At 53.5% G+C, this 21,911-nt stretch overlaps 1 protein-coding gene across 23 annotated transcripts in view; it reads left to right on the plus strand.

Annotated features, from left to right (window-relative positions):
- CLASP2 (cytoplasmic linker associated protein 2) overlaps window positions 1-21,911 on the plus strand; it is a 132,729-nt gene that overhangs the window by 27,306 nt on the left and 83,512 nt on the right. For 17 of the 23 annotated variants that reach the window (XM_069084453.1, XM_069084457.1, XM_069084460.1 and 14 more), the window contains exon 8: window positions 12,506-12,652. In XM_069084453.1, coding sequence (XP_068940554.1) covers window positions 12,506-12,652 — 147 coding nt within the window. Of the gene's footprint in view, window positions 1-1,051; window positions 1,603-11,470; window positions 12,369-12,505; window positions 12,653-21,911 lie in introns of those variants that run through there. The other 6 variants (XM_069084474.1, XM_069084475.1, XM_069084470.1 and 3 more) reach the window with 5 other exon arrangements.

A 21,911-nucleotide genomic window follows, 5' to 3' on the forward strand; every position in this document is an offset into this window, starting at 1 on the left:
CACCATGAGGAAGTCCAGATCAGGCCTGGTGAGGCAGGCCTCCCCTCAGCGGCTTCTCTTGATGATGGTGATGCTACAGCTACCCATCTTATTTGGCGTAGCCTCTGATCTGCCGCCACTGATAATGATGGGAACCGAGTCTGGCGTCCGCGTGACTGGCAGTACCAGGGCGCTGTCCCGTCTGTTGCCCTTCCAGTGAGACTTCTCCACACTGGGGAATGTCTCTCCGCATTGGATTGAAATGTCGTTTAGACTCCATACCCCCACAGAAGAAGAGGCACGCTGGGCACGTGGCCTCAGGCCACGCATCCTCATGGCCACAGGGGAGATTTGGACAGCTGTGGAGGTCAGGACGTGTGCCGCCATCCTGAGCAGACTCCAGAAGAGCTGGCGGAGGTTTGGCCGGCTGCTCAGGGCGCCTCTGGTGCTGCCACAGCTGCCTCCTGGTCTCATCTTGCCGCCTGACTTGCGGGGTGGGCTGGGCTGGGGGGAGGCTCATTCCTCTCCCTTCAGTCCAGTCCCCTCCCCTCTGAAGGAGAGCAGAGCTGGGATTTTGGGGGTGGCGGACCAAGGCCTCCCAGGGTTGTTGTGGGGGATGTCCCTGGAGACACCTCTCTGGTTCTGTGCCCGTTTTCTGCTCCTCAGCCCCTTCTCAGTGACCACTGCCACTCCTCCTCAGGCTGCGGCTGGCAGAGGGCTCGACCCATTTCACTGATGGGGAAGCCGAGCCCGGCCACCCTCTCATCCTTCCTGGGCGATGGGACTGGCGTCCTTACTCTTCAGGTTTTTCTCAGAGAGAAGGCCAGACAGCTGCCATTGGGCTCGGCACTCCTGTCGGCAGCTGCGTGCTTGGGAGGGCTGGACAGTGGCACCCAGAGGCCCTGGTCACCCACAGCTGGGCGACGGCCCCTGCCTGCTCCTTCCATTCCTGGGTTGTCTCCCAGTGTCCTTCCTGTGCCACGCCGGGGGGGGCCTCGGGGCCCTGACCGAGCTCCCCACAGCAGAGGGGCCTGAAGGTCGCCGGGCTGGTGGGTGGTGGGGGCCTGGCAGCGTGTTTGGAGTGGCCAGTGCCCGGCACTGGGGCAGAGAACAGTCCCGGGGGTGGGGGCCGTGCAGCTGCATGTTTTGCTCAGGGCACAGCCTTTGTTCCGGGACAGGGCTCTCTGCCAGAAACGCCTCCCGCATAATGAGGCTGCTGAGGGCTGAGAGGGGAAGCCGGGCCTGCTCTGAATTCCCCTATTCACAAAAGGGGGCTGAGAATTACAAAAGGGCCTGGGTCCCCTCGGAGGAGGCTTGGCAGGAAGGCCCAGCTCCCAGCTCCTCAGGCCGTGGGTGACCTTCAGGGCCTGCCCGGCCAGCCGGCCGGCCTGGCGCTGTCAAAGCTCCAGCCTGGCCGTTCCTCGCCAGGACCCGGCCGCTCAGGACTTGTATTTTGAAATGGCCCAGCAGCTGTCAGCTCTTGCCGTAGCGAGCGGCGCTCCCTCATGCTGCACTGGAGCCAGGAGCCTGGCGTGGGCTGCCGTGAGTGGGGCTGCAGCAGGCTCCCGGGCCCCCCCGGCTCCCCGGGGCCTCCTCAGAGCAGCAGGATGGCTGTCGGGGATGGTGAGTGGGATGCTCCTTCTTTTGTTTGGGGGCGGCTGGGCTCTGATTCCGTGCTGGCCGCCCAACAAGGAGGGGATGCGCTTCTGCGTGCCGGGGAGGGGGGAGGTGGGCCCGGAGTGCTAGCAGAGCAGGCCTAGCTGTGGCTGCCGCTTACAAGGGTCCTGCCTGGCATCTCGTGTGCGATAGCGTGAGCACGGTGACGACAACAGCCAGCCTTTATGTAGCGCCTGCTGTGTGCCTGGCCGCTGAGGAAACTTCATTGACTAGCCATGTGACCTTGGGCAAGTCATTTAACCCTAACTACCCTGCCCTCCCCCCTCCAAAAGGAAAAGTTCTAATTGAGGAAACTGAGGCAAACAGGTTACGTGACTTGCACACGGTCACACAGTGTCTGGGGCAGAATTTGAACTCAGGCCTTTTTGACTCCCAAGCCCAGTGCTCTATCCACTGTGCTGAGTCAGTGGCCTCAGAATACAGAATAGCATTCATTATATGCCTGCTGTGTGCACAGCCCCGTTCGGTCCTCAGGGAGATGTCAGAGTTCTGGCTGGGGGTGGGCGGCACAGATCCTTCGGAGGATATGGTGCCCCCATTCCAGTGGGCCTGAGGGAGAGCCCAGGGAGTTGGGGACAGCTTCAGGGGTGCGTGTTCCTTCCCCTCGGTCTTGGTGGGGGTAGCCATTCAGCAGGCAGGGGGCAGGCGAGCTAGGGCACCGGGCAGGTGGGGAGGGGTGAATGCCGACCAGAGGCCGGACCCCTTCTTCTTTCCTGTCCATGCACAGTTGTGGTCCTGCCTGGTGACTCTGAGACCAGACAGGTTATTCTCTTGGCCCCGCCCTGCGGGCTGCGGTCCATCTGCCTCCCATCTCCGCGTGTCCCTCCCCCCTTTGCTGCCCAGAGCGGCTCCCCCCTTCCCTTCCTCCAAACCTACAGGAACCTGCCCTCGTCCCCCCCCACCCCCCCGTGCCTTCCTCAGATTATCTCATATTGGGGGGGGGGGGGGGCTCGAGGAAACACCTACTGTGTGCCGAGCAGTGATTTCTCTGCTGGGGATGGCACTTGCCCTCTGATGGAGAAGCAGCCTGCAGACGCTCAGAGCAGGTGGGCCACGGCCAGCGTATGGCCGTGGCTTCGTGGCGGGGATTGGGAAAGGCTTCCCATCAGAGAAGAGCATGGAGTTGGAGCTGAAGGCAGAGCTTTCCAGGCCTGCCCAGCGCTCAGAGGAGCAGCCAAGAGGCTGGTGGTCCTGCATCCCAGAGCATGTGGCAGGGAGGAGGGAACATGGTGGGGCCTGTGCTACAGGAAAGCCACTTTAGTGGCTGAGCAGAGGGTGGGCTGGAGGGGGAGGACTTGAGTCTGCACCAGTGTGGGGGCATGTTCAGAGAAGAGGAAGGGGCCAAGGGATGGAGGGCATGGGGATCTGCACCAGGGTGAGGGGGGGTGGTATGGGAATGATGTCACGGCTGTAGCCAGTGCTGCCATGGCCCGTGTTTGGGCCCTAGGCAGAGCGCTTCCCCAGAAGTCCCCACAGGGTGCCCAGCCAGGAAGCCCTGAGGCCACATGTGAATGCTGGCTTCTCAGCTCTTTCACCCCTGCCCTGGCCCAACAGAGATTTATCGTGAAGTGCCCTCCGTGGTCCCACCACCTGTGAACTAGAGCGAGGAGCCAGGATACGGGAGAGGAGGAAACTGCAGGAAGTGCCCAAGACATGAGAAGTGGGCAGAGCGGCCAGTGGGCTGCGCGGACATGGGGCTGGCCCTGAGCCCTCTGCTTTCAGCTACTCCCTCGCTAGCTGTGTGACACTCATGTGCAGAAGGGTGTGGGTTAGACAGGATCCCCACAGGGGCCTGCCAAGTCTAGTCTGTGGGCTCCGATCCTTTGCAGCAGGCGGTGCACCTTTGTTCCGTACAACGTTCAGTCAGAGTGCATGGGAGAGGGCTAGGGGGTCTTCCCTGTCTTCAGCACCTTCTCCAGCAAGCTCTCCAGCTGCCAATGGCCACCAATAAATGGTGCTGGGCCTCATCCGGAGGGCCTTGCTACTGGAAGCCCTGGCTGGACCTCTCCTTAAAGCCCAACATGGCGGCAACTTGGGGGCCATTGTCGTCATCATCGGCACACACCATTGACTTGTGTCGAGCAGATTCCCCTACGGCACCCAGCTCCTGCCCTCATCGAAGTTTGCCTTGGGGTGGGGGTTCTGCACCCCTGCCCCCGGGGGGCATGCAGCATCGGCCTGGGGCCAGGTGCAGGTCCACAGGCACAGTGGTCAGTGACTCTGCCCCTTTGCTCAGCCGGACTCCCACTGGACCCTCCGGAGCCCACATCTCTGTCTTTTTCAGAGGGGAGCGTTAGAGGTGCATCAGGAGCTGGCCAGCCCCAGGGGGCTGGGCCTCACTCCCTGGATGTCTGGGGGAATGCCCAGGGAAGCCCACGTTGTCTACTGCAGATCTGCATCTACCTTGTGAATAAAGGCCATCCTCCTGGAACCCAGAGAGAGATGAGGGCCCGGGTTATGGCGGCGGCTGCCTGGTCGTCTTTAAGGGGGGAGGGAGAGGCTTTGGTTGAGCACCTTCCCCGCACCAGACTCTGGGCCCAGCGACAGCCCTGAGACTGATGTGAGGCAGGAACATCCTGTGTTCTTGGATCGGAGGGGCCTCGTAGCACATCCCACCCTACCTGTCCCAGAGCTGGATTCTGCTCTGTCACATCCCTCGAAAGGAGGCTCCAGGACGACCATCCCACTGGGGAATTCCCTTTATGGTCACTAGGTGCACGACCCATTTTCCTCTTATCCGCAACTGATCATTCTCCCTCCTCTTTGCTTCTGGGGGCAAGTGGGTTCTCATCCCTGATATTTTAAGGTAATTCTTGAGGTCTCTCTCTCTTTTGGGGCAGACTTCCCCGGCCAGGATGCCATCTGAGTGGCATCACTGGGCTACTGTGCTGGCAAGGACAGGAGGCTTCTGGGAGAACCTGGTACCCCCTCGCTTCTCACCGGGCTTCTCTTCAAGGAGAGACATGATGCTGTTGGGGTGGCCTTTGTGCCCACCATTTCACTGAGGGGCCTACTCAGTCCACAAGATCCTTTTATGCTGAGCCATATTTCCCCCTCCTCTATTCTTCAGATTGGATGTTTAAAGAGTCAGTGAGATTTTCCAGATGATCAGAGGGTGGTACACTCATGTTTAGTACTTGTAGGAGCCAAGGAGGCCCTTGGCTGTGGCTTCTGGATTCTACCAATGATGGTGGAGACTAAGCCCAGGAAAAGTAAACAGATCTTCCCAAAGTCCCTCCACCTGTGGGCAGACTAGATGCTTGGTGTGGCTTCACCCCATTGCTGTCTTCAGGGCGTTTGGGCTTTTTACCGCTCCCTCTTGTCCGTGTAATGTACAAGTTTTAATAGCTTAAAAATGACCTGAGACCTCTGGGGCGCCCCATCTTAGCTTTTGCTCCCTGCTTTGTGTCACTTTGATAAGTGTCTGGCTGGTGTGCTTGCCAGGAGTGGAGAGAGAGCTCTTGCCGTCTGTCCTCTGTAAACACAGCTGTGTTTGAGCTGTGTTCACATAGAGCTCTGTCTTTGGTCCTGTGCTAGACAGATCTCTCCCCCTCCAGCCCCAGACCAGAGATAGACATAGACAGACCTCTCTCTGGTCAGCATACATCTCTGCACCTGTGCCTGGGTCCTACCCTGCCATGTTGGCCACAGGAATCAGAGGAGGACCTTGGAGAAAAATCAGTCAACTTCATCTGACCCCAAGGTCCTCGTAGACTAACTATTAAGAGTGTGACCCCCCCCCGACCTGTCCTTGGTAAATGGGTGTCACAGGACCATCGGCGTCCAGCTAGAAGAGACTGCCCAGCTCACCTTGTCTGAATGCACGTTTCACAGAGGAGGGGCCGGAGGTCCAACGCGGAGAACAAGGGAGGGACGGTGTGTGCTTCGCTTCTGAGGCTTCTCTCCCGGGCTGTGCCCACTCTTTGTTGATAGAGTGGCAGCGGCTGCCCGCTGACTCTGTGCCCACTTTCCAGAAAGTCATCTCTTTTAATCTCCACTGCTTCCTTTCCTTCAGGGCCCTCCCAAGCTCTTGCACTCAGTCCTAGCTGCTGTGGCAGGGCTCAATGCCCCCACTGCCAGTCTGATGGGAGAAGGAGCTCCTCAGACAGCCGTGCATGAACACACCCCTGGCAGGACAGGGCGGTCCCCAGCAGAAGGAAGGCTTCCTGGAGAAGGCAGCATTTCACTGTCTTGCTTAGGGACTGCCCTATGCAAAGCGGCTGCCTTGGCCTTTTGTCAGTGCTCGTTCCCCTTGGTACCTCTCCTGCACTCGCACTGCTGACCAGACTTCCCTCCTGGGACTTTGGGGTGCCCTGAGGCTCTTGGGCGGGCCCTCTCCCATTTCACTCTTGACCTCATCTGCCTCACCCAGAGGTCTCCCCAAAGTCTCTTCCTGATGTCCAAAACAACTGAATTCTCTTTCTCCCAGGCCCCTGCACCACACATCTTTTAGGGGAGTCAGGCTGGTGTCTTCTCTCTCCCTCAGTCCTGTGGATTTTTGCCTTCGCCGTCACCCTTGTCTTTCTCTCCTCTCTTCTTTCTTGGTGACCATTTTGTTTCAGACCCTTGTCACCTGTCTGTATTTGTGCAATGGCATCCTTTGCTTCTGCAGGATCCATTGTTTGTTTAACATTTGAGAGAAGGCTCCTCTAAGGCCATATGAACCAAAACCCTACTTTGGTAAGGTGTCATTTATTCTTCTTCTGAAATTGTATTAAAGTCTCACATTAATTTAGTTAGTTCCTATTTTTTATAGTATTTCTATTTTTCTTAAATTCTTGATTTTGTTGGAGTATAACTGTATTTAATAGGCTCTGATTATTCTTTTTAGTAGCTATTGCTGATGATTGTCTTTTTCATTTTTTATTTTCTTCTCTTTTAATTAAGTTAGCTAAAGGCTTATCGGTTGTGTTAGATTAACAAAGACAAAAACCCAGACCTGGCATTCATCCATTCGGTTGATCAGGCTTACGGCCTTTGGTTCCCGTTCTATCCAGCCTGCTCTGTGCTCTCTTTTCTTTACTCATTGGTTTCTTCCCCTATTTTTAATGGAGGATTCAGGCCATTCTTGCTCTCTTCTATTGCGGCTCCTTGGAGAGGTGGCCTTTTTTTTTTTTCTTGGAGGGCTTTAGTTGCACCCCAGTACTATTGTATGTAGTCTCATCATCCTTGTCTCTACATACCCTTTTCTTTTGCCCACTCAGGTCATTATTAAGCACTGGTTTGGGCCTTTTGCTTTTGTTCCTTTTATTAAAATTTATTTGTGCTGTAACACATGGTCTATTTTTGTACAGGTCTCATATGTTGCTGAGAAATACGTGTGTTCTTTAAACTTGAGAAGAGGCCACAGATCTTCCATCAGTAATTTCTCATTCGGCTCAGATTCTGTTTTGTTTTTTTGTTTGTTTGTTTGTTTTTTCTTTAAAGCAGTTGGGATTAAGTAACTTGCTCAAGGTTACACGGCCAGTTATTTCTGGGTGTGGTGCTGAGTGTCTGAGCCCGGATTCGATCCCCAGGTCATCCCGACACTGGGGCCGGTGCTCTTACTCGCTGTGCCACCTGGCCGCCCCCCAGATTCTGTTTTTACTGATAAGAGGCCATCTTACAGCTTGATGGATGCCGCTTAGGCTGGCATCTGTGCACGGCCCTCTCCTGTTTCTGGAAGCATGATTGCGTTATTCTGCGCTGTCGGAGGGTGGGCTTCTGACGCCCATGTTCCAGCCTCGCTTGTGGACTCGCTGCAGCTTTGCCCCTGCATCCAGCAGAGGGGGAGTGTTGGCATCCCTCTTCCGTGGTAGTGCTGCCGTTGGCGTGGGCCGGCTTGTCTGGGGGTGCCACCCTGCCCCCGCATCCCCTCTGTCTGTCCGTCCCAAGTCCTTGCAGTCTGGATGCGACGTTGTTCACGCTCCCATCGGCTCCTGAAGAACAAGATACAGACATCCTCTTTTCTGGTTTCCCCAGATTTTGCTCCTTCCTTTTTCTCTCCCCACCCCGACTTGACCCTTTGCGCTTTGGGCCCCCCTTCCCTCCAATCTCTGAAGGTGGATGCTGGCCACCCCTCCTTCCAGTTGCTTTTTGTGGAGGCCTTGAGTTAGCGAGACCTGAGTTCAAATCCAGATTGGCACACAGGCTGGGTGACTCTGGGCAGGCCACTTGGCTTTTGTGTGCCTCTGTTTCCTCAGTTGTAGAAACGGGGGTCATGCTTCTGAGGGTTATTGAGAGGGTCTGAGCACCAGGCTCAGCACACAGTAAGCACCATATCAGTGCTGGTCCCCATCAGCTGGTGTGCTCCTTGTGGCCTGGGCATCATAAATGCTTGTCTTCAGAATAACAATGCCCAAGGGCAGGACCAGTTGGCTGCTGTGGGACACCCCTTAGGGCAGCAGCCTCAGAGACACAGGCCTCTGGAAGGCCCAGCAGCTTCCATTTCATCCGCAAAGAACGTTCTGCCGCAGCCTGGCATCCCCACCTTCCACCAGCCCCCTGCCCACTCGGGTTTCCCCACACTACCCAGGCTGCTGCCACATCTTCTCTCCCCTTCTGACCCCGACACCCTCATCCTTCTTCTCTGACCTCTGGCCCACTCTAAAAACGGGAGACAGCGGATTGGGCAATGAGGCTGGGCGCTCCCTTCCTTCTCCGGCGGCTGGAGTGTCGGATCTACTGCTCGGCCGAGGCCTCCTTGTCTTTGGTCTTGGCTGATGAGGCCAAGGTTCTCAGGAGGGGGCCGAGGGGGCCTCTGCCCTGAGCAGCTACGTGGGCTCGGACGCCTTCCTCCTGTGTGCTGGGGCCCTCGTGTCCAGATCATTCTGGGCTGTTTCTCTTGGGTGAGCGTCCCAGTGTTCTGGGGAGTCCTGTCCCTGGGCTAACATCAAATGCCCATCATGTCCCCATCACGGCCTTTGGCTGCTGTTCTGCCACACAGTCGTCACTGGTCCTTTGGTTCAGTCGTGTCTAACTCGCCAGGACCCCCAGGGGGGGAGGGTGACAGAGGTACTGGAGAGTTTCACCCTGAACTCATCAGGGTGAAGTGACTTGCCCAGGGTCACACACCAAGTAAGTGAGCTCATAAGGAGTGTCCTGGCTCCCGCACCTGCCTGACTGACCACATTTTTATCCTTCCAAATCTGTTCATCTGTTTTTTAATTTCTTTACTGAAATTCTCCATTATTAGTTGGGTTTGTTTCAATTGGCTAATTGTTTTTAAAATTCTTCATTGTGATCAGTTTTCTACCTCAAGCTCTCATGTGTAATCTCAATTCCTTCATCATTAACTTTCTGGATTTTATTTTTGTTTTGGGGGTTTGGGGGCTCCCACAGAACTCTCCTTCTCCTCTGGCTTCCAGGGACGGTTTTGTCCTTTTCTTCTGCGGTTGAGACCCTCATTTGTTCTGTCTGCAGTGGGCATTTCTGGCCAGTTTTTGAGGTGCAGGTCCCTTTGCTTTACCCCTACGCCCCATGTCTGGCCGGTGCCTTGGGCTCCTGCCCTGGCGGACACCTTCTGGGACATGACCCCCCAGTCTTTCTAATTTTCCTGTGCTTTGGCAGAGTGATTTGTGCTGAGGCATTAGTGGATGCTGGCCCAGCCCACTGGGCTGGGCCCACTTTGTAGACTCTGCTCTGATTTCTGAGGCGCCTGGGAGAAAGCCTCCCATCCCGCTGAAGGGTGAGCAGGATGCCTTTCTCATCTTAGGGCTCATGTCTTCTATTTTCCATCACCTGCACTTTCTGGTGAATAATGAGAGAGAAAAGAAAAGAAAGCAGCAAAGCTGGCCTGTGCCTGCGTGCCCACGCCAGCTGCCCACCCCCTGCGAGGGCACCCGGCCAGGCACACAAGGGCACTCCCTCTCTCCTTGCTGGCCCTTATTAATGCTTGTCACCCCTGCCAGTCTCGTCTGATCCTCCCTCAGTTGCCCTCTTGTCCTTGAGTCTAAGCTGATTTGTCTCTGTCTGACCCACAGAGGGAGGGGCAGGGGCTCCTGAGCCTGGCTGGGCACCGGCCCCGCCCTTCCCTGCCTTCTGTGGTCTCTTCTCCCTTAGACGTGGTTTTCTCATCTGTGTCCCCAGAAGTTAATTAACATTTATTGGCTACTTGTGGATCTGTTTGGGTGGAAGGCCAGAGACAGCATGTGCCCAACCTGGTGAGGCCTCACCCCCTTCAGCCCTGTGCCCCATCCCAGGCCGGGAGACCTGCTTCCTTTGTGGCCTTCATGTGGGGAAGGGGCCGGTCAGGCCTCCATGGAGACAGCCTTGGGAGTGGGCGAGCTTTGCCCCCACCCCGCTGCCCAGGTCTGCTCCTGCAAGCGCTTTGGCCACAGCTAGACGAGCCCGGGATGGTGAAGGTAAGCCGAGAGGAAGCGGTTTCCCAGAGGAGCAGTCTGCTTTTGGCCCAGGAGGCCAGCGGCCTTCACCCCGTCCCACCAGTCAGCTCTCCTTTCATTTCACCAGAAGGCTGATCTCCCCAGGTGTTTCTCCTGTCCCTGTAGCACCCTGCTGGGGTCTCCTGTCCTGCTCACCCGCTTTCCTTCTCTGCCCTCTGCCCTCGGGTCAGGAGGCAATGCACTGGGGCTGTGAAGCCCAGGAGAGGCCAGAGGGGCTCAGAGAACTGTCTGATGAATCAAGGTTCAAGACCATGTCAAGATGCGAGTTCTACCGGTGGTCACTGGTTGGGTGACCATGGGCGGCCACCAGCCACAGCGGAGTGGGGAGGAGGGTCAGAGGCCAACATGTCACGTGCTTTGTGAACTTGAAAGCTGCCTGCTCTGGGCTCCTGGCCTCCGTGGCCAGAGGGATAAAGACAGGAGCAAGGCAGTGAGGACTGTGCGCCTGCCCCTGTGGTCGGATGGAGGACAGAGGGCATTTCACCTCTGCATCGTCCTTGGTACTTCCCACAGCGGCATGCACACAGTAGGCCTCCACGATCATTGCTCTTGATGGAGGGGCTGAGAAGGGGTGTCCAGGACTCCCTCTCCTCTGGTGGCCGGGTCCATCGGCCACTGGGAAGGGCGGTGGGGAGAAGCCAAGGGCTCCTCTCTCTGTATGATGCTGGTCCTGTGCCCACAAAGCTGCCCATGCTGTGTCCTCTGCCTTCCAGAGCCCAGGGTGGCCTTTGTCCCACAGCAGGCGTCAGGCCAGGTCTTCGGGGGGCCCCGAAGGGCACTGGTATTCGACACCAGTTCGCCCTCTTGCTTGTGTTAGGGTCTCCCCGTTCTCTGCTCCCGGAAGCTGCCTGGCAGTGGGGGTCTGCCCCGGGTGAGCTGGCCACCCAGCAAGGGAAGAAGGGTCATGTCCCTGGGGGAGGAGTTAGAAAGCAGTGACCGGCTCCTGGCGGGCCTGGCCCGAGTCTCCAGGTCTGGAGGGTTTCTCCCATGTTCACCCAGCCAGCCCCACCCAAGGTCCCAGGGGCAGGGCCAGCTGGGCAAGCCTGGCACGGTGGGGGGGAAGAGTGGAGGGAGGGAGCGAGGGGCGGTGTGGGGAGGGAGGAGGGAGCTGGATTGGGGGAGGGGAAGGAGGAGGGAGGCAGAGGGAGGGGGGAGCCGCAGGACCGCCCTCCTGGCATGTTTGCCTGGGGCAGGGGGGACGCTCAGGGCACCTGGAGACCAGTGTTTGTGTCCATGGCAGTGGAAGGGGAGAGTGAAGGGCTCAGGGGTGCCTTGAATGAGAGGGCGCCCAGGCCTTGACAAAGAAGTAAAGGGAGGGGGCTGTGGCCAGGGCGCCTCCACGCTGGGGGTCTTGAGAGCTAATTCTCCTTAAAACTCAGCCTCCCACCCTCCCTGAGAAGGCTGGATGCAGGATGTGTCAGGCTTCAGGGAGCTCCCCCTCCCCCACTGCTCTGGGCCTGGCCTGCTGCATTGCATTGTCTGAGCACCGACCGGCTGGAAGAGAGTGTGGTCCTGGCATTTGCATCCCTATGGTCTCTCTGGGCGGGGAGGCCGCAGCCAGGCCGGCTTCCGCCGGGTCCTAGAGGCCCTTACCCCGGACGGTCTGCCGGTCAGGGTTTTAGGGAAGGAGAGTACTTAGTAAGGTGCTTTTGTTTCTACCCAAATAAAAGCGAGTCTTGGTGATTTTCTGAGCGTTGCCATGGCCGGGAGTTCCCTGGAGACCCCAGGGAAGAAAGATTTCCTCAGGTTTCCCTCTGGGGTGGGAGGAAGGCCATCTTTTGTATTGGCATCTGCCCTGTGGGACCCCTCTGGTGTGCCTGGCTCTGTGTGTGTGTGGGTCTGGGTGTGCATTGGTGTGTGTGCATGCACAGGCATGGGTGTGCACGGGTGTGTGTGTCTGTGGGTGTGCACGGGTGTGTGTGTCTGGGCGTGCACGGGTGTGTGTGTCTGTGGGTATGCATGGGTGTATGTGGGCACGCCCGTGTCCTCACTAGTGGGCTTGCTGGAAGCCCCACCGCAATCCTGGGAAAGGGCAGCCATTGGGGCTGTCTTTTACATGCAGAGAGAATTTTCACCTTTCATCAGGCTGGGCTACCAGGAGATGATGTCACCTCCCAGCTGATTGGCTGGTGCGGTACCTAGTGCAGGCAGGGAAGAGAAAGAAAGATGCCGGCACCGGGCTCCGCGGGCTCCCGGCGGGCTCCGGGCAGCTCCGGATGCTAAGTGCCCAGGGTGGGGCCATGGCCGGTCCTGGGAGCAGCCTCCAGTGAGGGCCGGGCCAGCGGGCTGCTAGAGGCATGAGGCGGCTGATCTGCAAGCGCATCTGTGATTGTGAGTGGCAGCGGGAGCTGCCGGGCCAGGGAGGGGTGCTGGATCTTGGGCCACGGAGGCCCTGAGGCCGTCCCTGTGTGTTGGATTCCTCTCCCGTGAAGCTCCCTTCTCATCCTTCTTTCCCATGTCCTTTCTAGATAAAAGCTTTGATGATGAGGAGTCCGTGGATGGAAACAGGCCATCAGCAGCTGCCTCAGCCTTCAAGGTTCCTGCCCCGAAGACCTCTGGAAACCCTGTCAACAGTGGCCGGAAGCCTGGTTCCTCCGGGGGACCGAAGGCAGGAGGTAACATCCAACCCCACTTCTGTTCCCAGCTGTGATGGGGAGGACGGTGTAGCCTTCCTGGCTGCAGGGCCTTGGGGCCTCAGGACAGGGGCCCCAGCAGCCACTTCCCAGACAGCTTGAGGGGGGGGGACGAGGTGCTTCATTGGACACAATCAGTGTAAAACAGGGTGTCATTCCAGATGGTCAGAATCCCTGGCAGATCCCTCAGAGGGATGACAGGGGAGGGCCCCCCAGGGCATTTGGGAGGCCACTCCAGCAGTGACACACATATCTGGGGCTCTTGTGTGCAGAAGGGGGATTGGGCTGTGACCAGGAACCCTCTCAGCCATGATTTTTTCAGCACTTGTGTCTGTAGACCTTTTGGGTTTTGTTTCTAAAAGTCACAGAGAGCTCATTCTCCTGCCTGTAAGACTCTGTTCATTCCCTTTTGGGGATCTGCTTTCTGTCTTCACCTGCAGAGCAGTGACTGGCGGGCCTACGGGGAGGGAGGCCCCAGCTGCAGGGTCAGCCGTCCCCCAGGAGCCAGGGTGGGCCTTCTTTGGTTCTGCCCCCTTTCTCGTCCTGCTTACGGGACCCCGGGGGGACCTGGGCTGGGTGTCTTAGCACTGCCTCTACCTTCCCCTTCTCCTTTGGCTGGCACACCCAGGGGAGTGGCTCGTGGTGTCACCAGCTTACCTTGTCCTAGGAGATAAGGCCCATCCTCTGGTCTGGAGGGAGGGGAAGGGAGCTGATGATGGTGTTGGGCCCTGCCCATGACATCTATGCCAGAATGCTGTTGGCATCAGGGCCTTGGGTCCTGCCTCCCTAGGCTTGGGGCCTGCAAGAGCAAGGTGAGGGGCAGTTATCTTCCTGCCTCCACTGAGGTGGGATGAAGCCGCCTACAGGGAGAAGAGGTGTCTGCAGGGGTCTCCAACACAGCTGACTGTGTGGTTGTCAGGCTAGATCCTTCAGAGGAGCTCAGATTGTTGAGGGGCAAAGGGTGGTGGCCGTCAGACGCCCTTTCCCAGTCACCCTCCTGCGAATTCCTCCCTCTCGGACTGGGGGCTGGGGGTGCTTTGGCCCAGCCCCTCTGTTCATTAGGGCTTGGGCAAAGGCCTTGGTGCCCCTCCACCCTCATGCCCACCTGTACCATACCCCCTGTTTTGGGGCTTGGGCCTCCCTCCTATCCCCACCCCCACCCTACCCCCCCCTGTTTGGCTCGGGCCTTGGCACCCCTCCACCCTGCATCCCCCTCCCATTTGGCTCGGGCCTTGGCACCCCTCCACCCTGCATCCCCCTCCCGTTTGGCACCCTTTCTCCCCTTGCTGTTGGGACTCTCTGGGTCTGCTTGTTTGTTTTCAGGGCCACCTTTTGATTTGAACAGGTTTGATTCTTCTGAACTGCCAGCGTTTCAGACAGATGCCGCGAGGACTTTTCAGCGTTAGCGATTCATTTTTAAATGGAAAGTCCTTGTCCTTACTCACTTGGTGATTTCTGCCAGTAGTAAGGACACATCTGAGCCGCATGCGGCTGTTCTCATCCTTGGCTGGCTGTGTCTTACGGTGACGTATGTCACCCTCTTGCTAGTTCTGGGCCTTGTCGTAGGACCCTGACCCTGACGTACAGTCAGTCACCCAGGTGAATTCCAAGATGGGTTCGTTTTTATATCAGATAGCCTGCTTCAGTCTTGGCACTGATGAGACCAGATCCCTTCATTAAAATGTCAGGAACGAGAAACATTCTTTTTTTCTTCCCCCCTTTTTGGAGGGCAGTTGGGGTTAGGTGACTTGCCCAAGGTCATATGGCTAGTTTTTGTGTTAAGTGTCTGAGGCCGGATTTGAACTCGGGTCCTCCTGACTCCAGGGCTGGTGCTCTATTCACTGCGCCACCCAGCCGCCCCAGAGAAACATTCTTAAAACAATTTGTGACATATGGGATGTCCTGATTTGTTGAGATTTTATGATCATTTTTATTTCATTAAAGGCTTTTTAAGTAGGAATAATTGCAGTAGATTTCTTGTGGGTCCCAGCCTAGCAAAGATCATGTGATTAGGGGGTCAAGCAGATCCCATATTCTGAGAAGCTTTGGTCCTTGGGTCTGTCCCAAGAGACAGTCACCATAATGTGGCATTAGCTGCCTCACAGGCTTCCTTCGGTCCCCTGCTGGGCCAGGGTCTTCTGTCCCTGCCTGTGGGAGGCCTTCCTCAGGTGCCTCTCTCTCCCCTTCCCTCACCCAGCCAGGGGTCATTCAGGAGCCCTGACCTGGGCTGCTGGGCTTAGGCTTAGTCAGGGGCATTTTTCTCTACTTTAAGCTTGTGAAGGTCCGACTGACCTGTCTTCTCCTCTTCAGTGTTGTGATTAATTTCGTGGCCTTTTCCTTTGCTGCCTTGGCATTTCAGACCACCCTCTGTGCCCCCCATGGAGATAGGCATTCTGCTGGGTGGGCAGAGGAGGACAGGCATGCACCCTTTCCAACATTGGATCCATGGGAGCAGCATGAACCATTGTGCTAGCTGGGTGGCCCTGGACAGGGCACTGAATGACTGCCTTAGTTTCCCCAACTGTCAGATGGGAGAATGATGCTACCTCCCTCCCAGGGGACTAATGACATAACATTTGTAGAGTGTTTTGCAAACCTCCAAACTCTGCACAGAAGCCGGCCACTGTTGGCTCCAGGCTTCTGGCCCTGGGGCCTGGGAGGAAGGGGAAGAGGACGTAGAATGACTTAGTTCTGTTTCTGCCACCTGTGGACCCTATGTGGGAAGGGTCCAGTGGCGGTCACTGATGCGAGTGACGAAGGCTGCACAGGTCAGTCTTTGAACCATCTGGTTGGAGGTATTAAGTGACCCTGAGAGTGTACAGGGAAGGAGGAGCTGAGGTTAGACCTCTGGGGCTAGCCTGCGTGCTCGTGGCTGGGAGGAGAAACCAAGACCCCAGAAGATTCAGCCAGGCTTCCGAGGGTCTGTTCCCCCGACTGCCCTCTCTTGGAGGGACCTCAGTGCTGCAATGCACTTGCAACCCACCCATGCCCAGCTGTCCCTCCAGGGCAAAGCTGCCCTCTCCTTCCTCCCCTCGGCTGTCCAGCTCCCCTTCCCCGCAGCCCCTCTGGACACTCACACATGTCCCTTCCTCTCCGGGGGTTCCCTTGTGTTTCATCGATGGCCGAGTTCAGATTCTGGCAGGCTGCCAGGGGTCTCTCTGCCTCCCAGACTTTCTCTGTCCTTTCTCAAGGACCCGTTGGCATCCCCTCTGCCGTCTTGGCCTCCTCCTTCTTTATGCCTTTCAGCACATGAGGATGACCATCCACATCCTGGATCACCTTGACCTCCAGTCTAGTCACCCCCACGCCAAGACTCTGGTCCCTCAGGCCCCCTGGCGGACCCCCTCTCTGAACCTCTTGTGCTCCTTCAGCACTCTCCTGAGTAGATCAGAGCCAGTGCGGTTACTGCACGTCCCCTGGTGTGCCTGAGCTGGGTGAGCCAGGCACTGACTCCATTGGGTGGTCTTGGAGGGGAGGCCTCAAAGGAGGAGAGCCAGAGCCAGGGTGGGCAGGAAAGGAGAAGACCTGAGGGCAGAGCTGCGAGGGCCTGCAGAGTCCCGTGGAATTCATCGTCCTTGACGGGCTGGCTCCAAAGCACTGTCTCTCTAGTGCTGCTGTCCTAAAGAGTCAGTTCTTATCAATAATGTATGTCTCTCCTAGAGTGCCATGCCAGATAGCAGCAGAAAGAAACCGCAGGAGAGAGAAGCTGGGCAGCCACACTGAGCAGTCCATGGGAAAGGGGCGGGCCTCCCACCTCTGCCTCGGGGCCAGCCCGCTCTCCCTCAGGACCCCGTTTGTTAAGTTCTCAGCATGTTTGCCTTTGCTCTGTCGGGTCACGGTGCGTGTGGTTTTGGCTAAGCTCCATGCGTCTCTGTATTCATCATATTTGTCTCTTTTTCTAGTACGATATTCCACTGTGCCCAGTCATGATCTTTTAGTCCCTCTATTTGCATAATTCCAAAGTGCTTCCCACAGTACTTGCACTGACTGACAGCTCCACCAGCCCTGCACCAGCTCGCCTTCCACGCTGACTGTCTGTTGTTGTCTTATCAGGAAGTGGCCTGAATCCTTTGGGTTTTTTTGTTTTACATTTCTTTTACTGAGAATTTGGAGGATTTTTTTTTCACATGATTGTAAATAGTTTGTGATTCTTTTGAGAACTAGTCACTGTCTTGTGACCATTTATGGATTGGGAAACTGCTTTTGGTTTTTTATACAGGCTGTTCCCAAAAATCTTAAGATTTAATAGCTTGAAATTTGCACCAAGAGTCTTAGGAAATTTTGTACCTTGGATTATCAGTCTTTATCCGAGAAATTTGATCCAGAGAATTTTTTCCCCCAGTGGGCCCTAGATATTTCTTATATGTGTTGATTTGGTTTTGTGCAGAACCTCTTCAGTTTCATGTAACAAATTATTTTGTCTTTTTATCATGACCATTTTTGCATCAAACGTTCTGTGATCTCTCTAATTTTCTTGAAGAGATCTTGCCTTTCCCACTGTTTTTTTTTTTTTCCTATTTCTTTGCATTGCTCATTTAAGAAAACCTTCTTATCTTTCCTTACCATTCTCTGGAATTCTGCGTTCATTTGGGTCTGTCTTTCCCTTTCTGCTTTAGTTTTCCTTTTTTCTCAACTGTTTTAAAACCTCATTACATGAGGCTGTCATTTTGCTTTCCTGCTCTTCTTTTTCCTTGGGATATTTTTTGTTGTCGCCTCCTGTGCAGTGTTGTGAACCTCTGTCCGCCGTTCTTCAGGCATTCTGTGGATACCAGATCGAATCCCTAATTCTCCAAAATCTAGTCATCGCCTCTGATTGCATTCATAAGGGACCTGTACAGTCTCGTGGCTTCTTAGACTTTCTTCTGTTTTGACTGACTGTGTAGAGCTTCTCCACCTTTGGCTGCAAAGTCCATAATCCATCTGATTTCCATAGTGACCATCTGGTTTTGTCCTTGAATAGAGTCGCCTTTGGGTTGTTGTGTTGCGCTGACCAGCGAGTTATCCTGACAAAACTCTCTTAATCTCTGCCCTTCATCATTTTGTACTCCAAGGCCAGGCTTGCCTGTTATTCCAGTTTTCTTTGGACCTCCTGCTTGAGCATTCCAATCTCCTGTGATTTTTCTAGGAGAAATGTGTGACTGGGGAAGGTGGATCGTAAGGAAGTATAAGCACTGCCGAGTCAAGGCATTGGAATTGTGGTGCTGGACAAGACTTTTGAGAGTCCCTTGAATGGTAGGGATGGGATATCAGATCAGTGAGTATTTAAAAGAAATTAATTCAGACTAGATGGTGCAGTGGATAGAGCAGAAGGAAGACTCACCTTCCTGAGTTCAAATCTGGTCCCAGACACTCCCAGATGTGGGATCCTGGGCAAGTCACTTCACCCTGTTTGCCTGTTTCCTCATCTGTACCATGAGCTGGAGAAGGAAATGGCAAACGGCTCCAGTGTCTCTGCCAAGAAAACCCCCAGTGGGGTCACCAAGAGTCGGACTTGACTGAAAAATGGCTGAACAGTGACATTCATTGGAAAGCCACATACTGAAGCTGGAGCTGAAATACTTTGGCCACATGGGAAGACCAGAGCTCACTGGAAAAGATGCTGATGTTGGGGAATATTGAAGGCAAAGGGGAAAGGGGCTGGCAGAGGTTGGGATGAGTGGATGGTGTCATGGAGGTCATGAGCTTAGACTCGAGAGAGAGTAGAGGACAGAAGGATCTGGTGGGATTGCAAAGAGCTGGACACAGATGGACGGCTAAACAATAATAACAGCAATGAAGTTTCATGTTTTGTAGTTTCCTCTATCCCGTTTTTAGTTGAGAATACTACTTCTGCCTGTAGTTGAGAAAGCTGTTTGATCTGACTTCTCTTACATTTTTTTCTAAGGTGTGATCTTTAATAGTAAGATCACATTATCGTTTCAAATTTATTGTGGCATATAACATAATACATTGATCTAAACTTGATTTCTCCTAAATTGCTTTCAGTTTTTCCCTACAGTTTTCATCAAATAGAGAGGTTTTTTCCTTAAGTGATTTCTGTTTTCTCTTTTTTTGAATGTTGAGTCCCAACTTTTTTTAGACAGCCATATATAATATAAATACCCTCCCTTCATCCCTTCCTGTTTTCACTATTTCTCTTGATATTCTAAATCTTTTAATTTTTCAAGTGAATTTTGCTTTTGTTTTATCAAATTTTGTAAAAAAAAAATTTGACAGGTTGAATGATATAGCATTAAAACTACAAACTAATTTTGGGTGCTATTGCCATTTTTTATCCTGTTGAAATCACCTAGCCATGCATTCTGAATATGCCTGTAGCTGTTAAAGCTGTTCTTTCTTTTTTAAAAAATTTAATATTTTATTATTTCCCCTTCATACGTAAGAATAATTTTTAATATTTGTTTCTTAAAATTTTCTGTTCCAAATTACCTCCCTCCCCTTTCCTATCATTGAGAAGACAAGTAATTTGGGTCACACAAAGCATATTTCCATATTAGTCATGTTGTAAAAGAAAACACATACACACAAGGAAAGAAAAATAGAGTTTTTGGAAGTCTTCTTTGATCTGCATTCAGACACCACCAGTTCTTTTTCTGGAGATAGATAACATTTTTCATCATAAGCTCTTAGGAATCCTTTTGGATCATTGTATTGTTGAGAATAGCTAGGTTATTGCATCTGATCATCATACAATGCCCTCCTGGTTCTGCTCACTTCACTTTGCAGCCGTTCACGTAAGTCTTTCCAGGTCTTTCGGAGAGCATCCTGCTCATCATTTCTTTCTTTCTTTTTTTTTTTTTTAAAACAATCGGGGTTAAGTAACTTGCTCAAGGTTCCACAGCCAGTTATTTTTGTGTGGGTGCCGAGTGTCCGAGGCCAGAACCGATCCCGGGTCTCCTGACGCCGGGGCCACCTGGCCGCCTCCTGCTGCTCATCGTTTCTTGTAGCACAATAGTGTTCCAGCACAATCATAGACTACAACTTGTCCGACCATTTTCCAGCTGCTGGGCATCCCCTCAGTTCAGTCCTTTGCCACCACTAAAAGAGCTGCTATAAATCTTTTTCTACACATAGGTCCATTTCCCTTCTGCTTTTTGATCTCTTTGGGATACAGACCTAGTCGTGGCATTACTGGGCCAAAGGGTGTGCCTGGTCTTACGGCCCTTCGGGCATAGCTCCAAATTGCTCTGCACAATAATGGTTGAATCAGAAGTGGTGTGCTTCACCAGCAGTGTTTCAGGGCCCCAGATCTCCTGCTTTCCCTCCAGCCTTGGTTACTTTCCTTTGCTCTCATATTAGCTAATCTGATAGGTACGATGGGGTGTCTCAGAGTTGTTTCATCTAATTAGTAGTGATTTGGAACATTTTTTTTATGTGACTGTCGACAGGTTTAATTACTTTTTCTGAAAACTGCCTGTTCATATTCTTTGACCATTTACCACTTGGGGAATGACTTATATTCTTATAAATTTGATTCAGTTCTCTGTGGAGAAACGAGGCCTTTCTCAAATGCTTGCTGTACATTTTTTACACGTGTATGATTACTACATATTTCCCGCCATCCTGTTTTTTTCTTCCCCTGTTTATCCTGTTCTCTGACTCCTTTCTCCCGGTCCATTCTCAGAAGGACTGTGCTTCTGACTGCTGCCTCCCCCGGTCTGCCCTCCTCCCCACTTCTCTTATCCCTGTCCCCTCCTGCTTTCCTGGAGGGTAAGAAGAATTTCTGTTCCTGATTGTGTATGTTATTCCCTCTTTGAACCAGTTCTGATGAAACGAAGATTCAGGTGTTCCCGCCTGCCTCTCCCATCTTCCCTACACTATGGAAACCTCTGTAGTGTGACGTTCTCCCTCTGCCTTCTTCCTTCTCCCAGTGCACTCCTTTCTCACCCCTTAATTTTATTTCTTCAGATATCATCCCATCATATTCAACCCATCCCGTGCCCTCAGTCTGTAGACCTCTGGCTGCCCTCGTGAGAAGGTTCTTGGGACTTGTAAGCATCATCCTCCCATGCGGAAATGTAAACAGTTCCACCTCCCTGAATTTCTTAGGTTTTCTGTTTCCTGCGAGCCTTTTCATGCTTCTCTTGAGTCTTGTATTTGAAAGTTCTGGGCTTTTTGTCAGGAATGCTTAAAACTCCTCCGTTTCGTTGGGTGTCCATTTTGTCCCCTACAGGGTTATCCTCAGTTTTGCTGGCAGGTGATGGTGTCTTGGCTGTAACCCCAGCTCCTTTGCCCTCCAGAATTTCCTGTTTAAAGTCCTCCGATCTTTTCATGCGGATGCTGCTCAATCCTGGTAATTCTGACTGCGGCTCCCCACTATGTGAACTGTTCCTTTCTGGCTGCCGGAAGTATGTTCAACCCGACTTGGGAGCCCTGGAAGTTGGCTGTGCTGCTCCTGGGAGCTCTCATTCTGGAGTCTCTTAGGAGGTGACTGGTGGATTCTTCTGCTTTCTACTTTACCCTCTGGTTCGGTTTTCCTAGATAATTTCTTGCAATGCGTTGTCCAGGCTATTTTTTTTATCGTGGTTTTCGGGTACTTCCGTGATTCTTGAATTATCTCTCCCGGTCAGTTGTTTTTCAATTGAGATATTTCACATTTTCTGATATTGTTTCATTCTTTTGGTTTTGTTTCATTTCTTCTTGAGGTTTCCTGGAGTCGTTCACTTCCACTTGCTCACTTTTAATTTTTAAAGAAGTAACTGATTTGTTGAGCTTTTCTATCTCCTTTCCCATTTGACCAGTTCTGCTTTTTTTTTTCCCCTTTCTTTTTGGAAGGGGAAGGGCAGGGCAATTGGGGTTAAATGACTTACCCAAGGTCACACGGCTAGTAAGTGTTAAGTGTCTGAGGCCAGATTCGAACTCAGGTCCTCCTGACTCCAGGGCTGGTGCTCTATTCACTGTGACCCCTAGTGGGCCCCCCAGTTCTGCTTTTTAAGGAGTTCTTCTCTTTGGTGAATTTTTGTATATCTTTTTCTCCTTGGCCAGTTGTGCCTTTTTCTTTTGTGCCTCTTTTCACAAACATTTGGCCTATTCTGTTTTTTAAGATATTATTTCCTTCAGCATTTTTTTTGTGTGCTTTCTTTATCAAGCTGTTGACTTTTTTTTTTTCATCATTTTTTTGTGTCACTGATTTCTGTTCCCAATTTTTCTCTGCCTCTTGAGTTTGTTTTGTTTTTTGGAGGGGGGAGGGCAGGGCAATTGGGGTTAAGTGACTTGCCCAAGGTCATACAGCTAGTAAGTG

The sequence above is a fragment of the Petaurus breviceps genome, unplaced genomic scaffold, assembly GCF_028583685.1.
Source record: "Petaurus breviceps papuanus isolate PSGF00001 unplaced genomic scaffold, PetGlider_PUasm1.0 174, whole genome shotgun sequence".
NCBI lineage: Eukaryota > Metazoa > Chordata > Mammalia > Diprotodontia > Petauridae > Petaurus > Petaurus breviceps.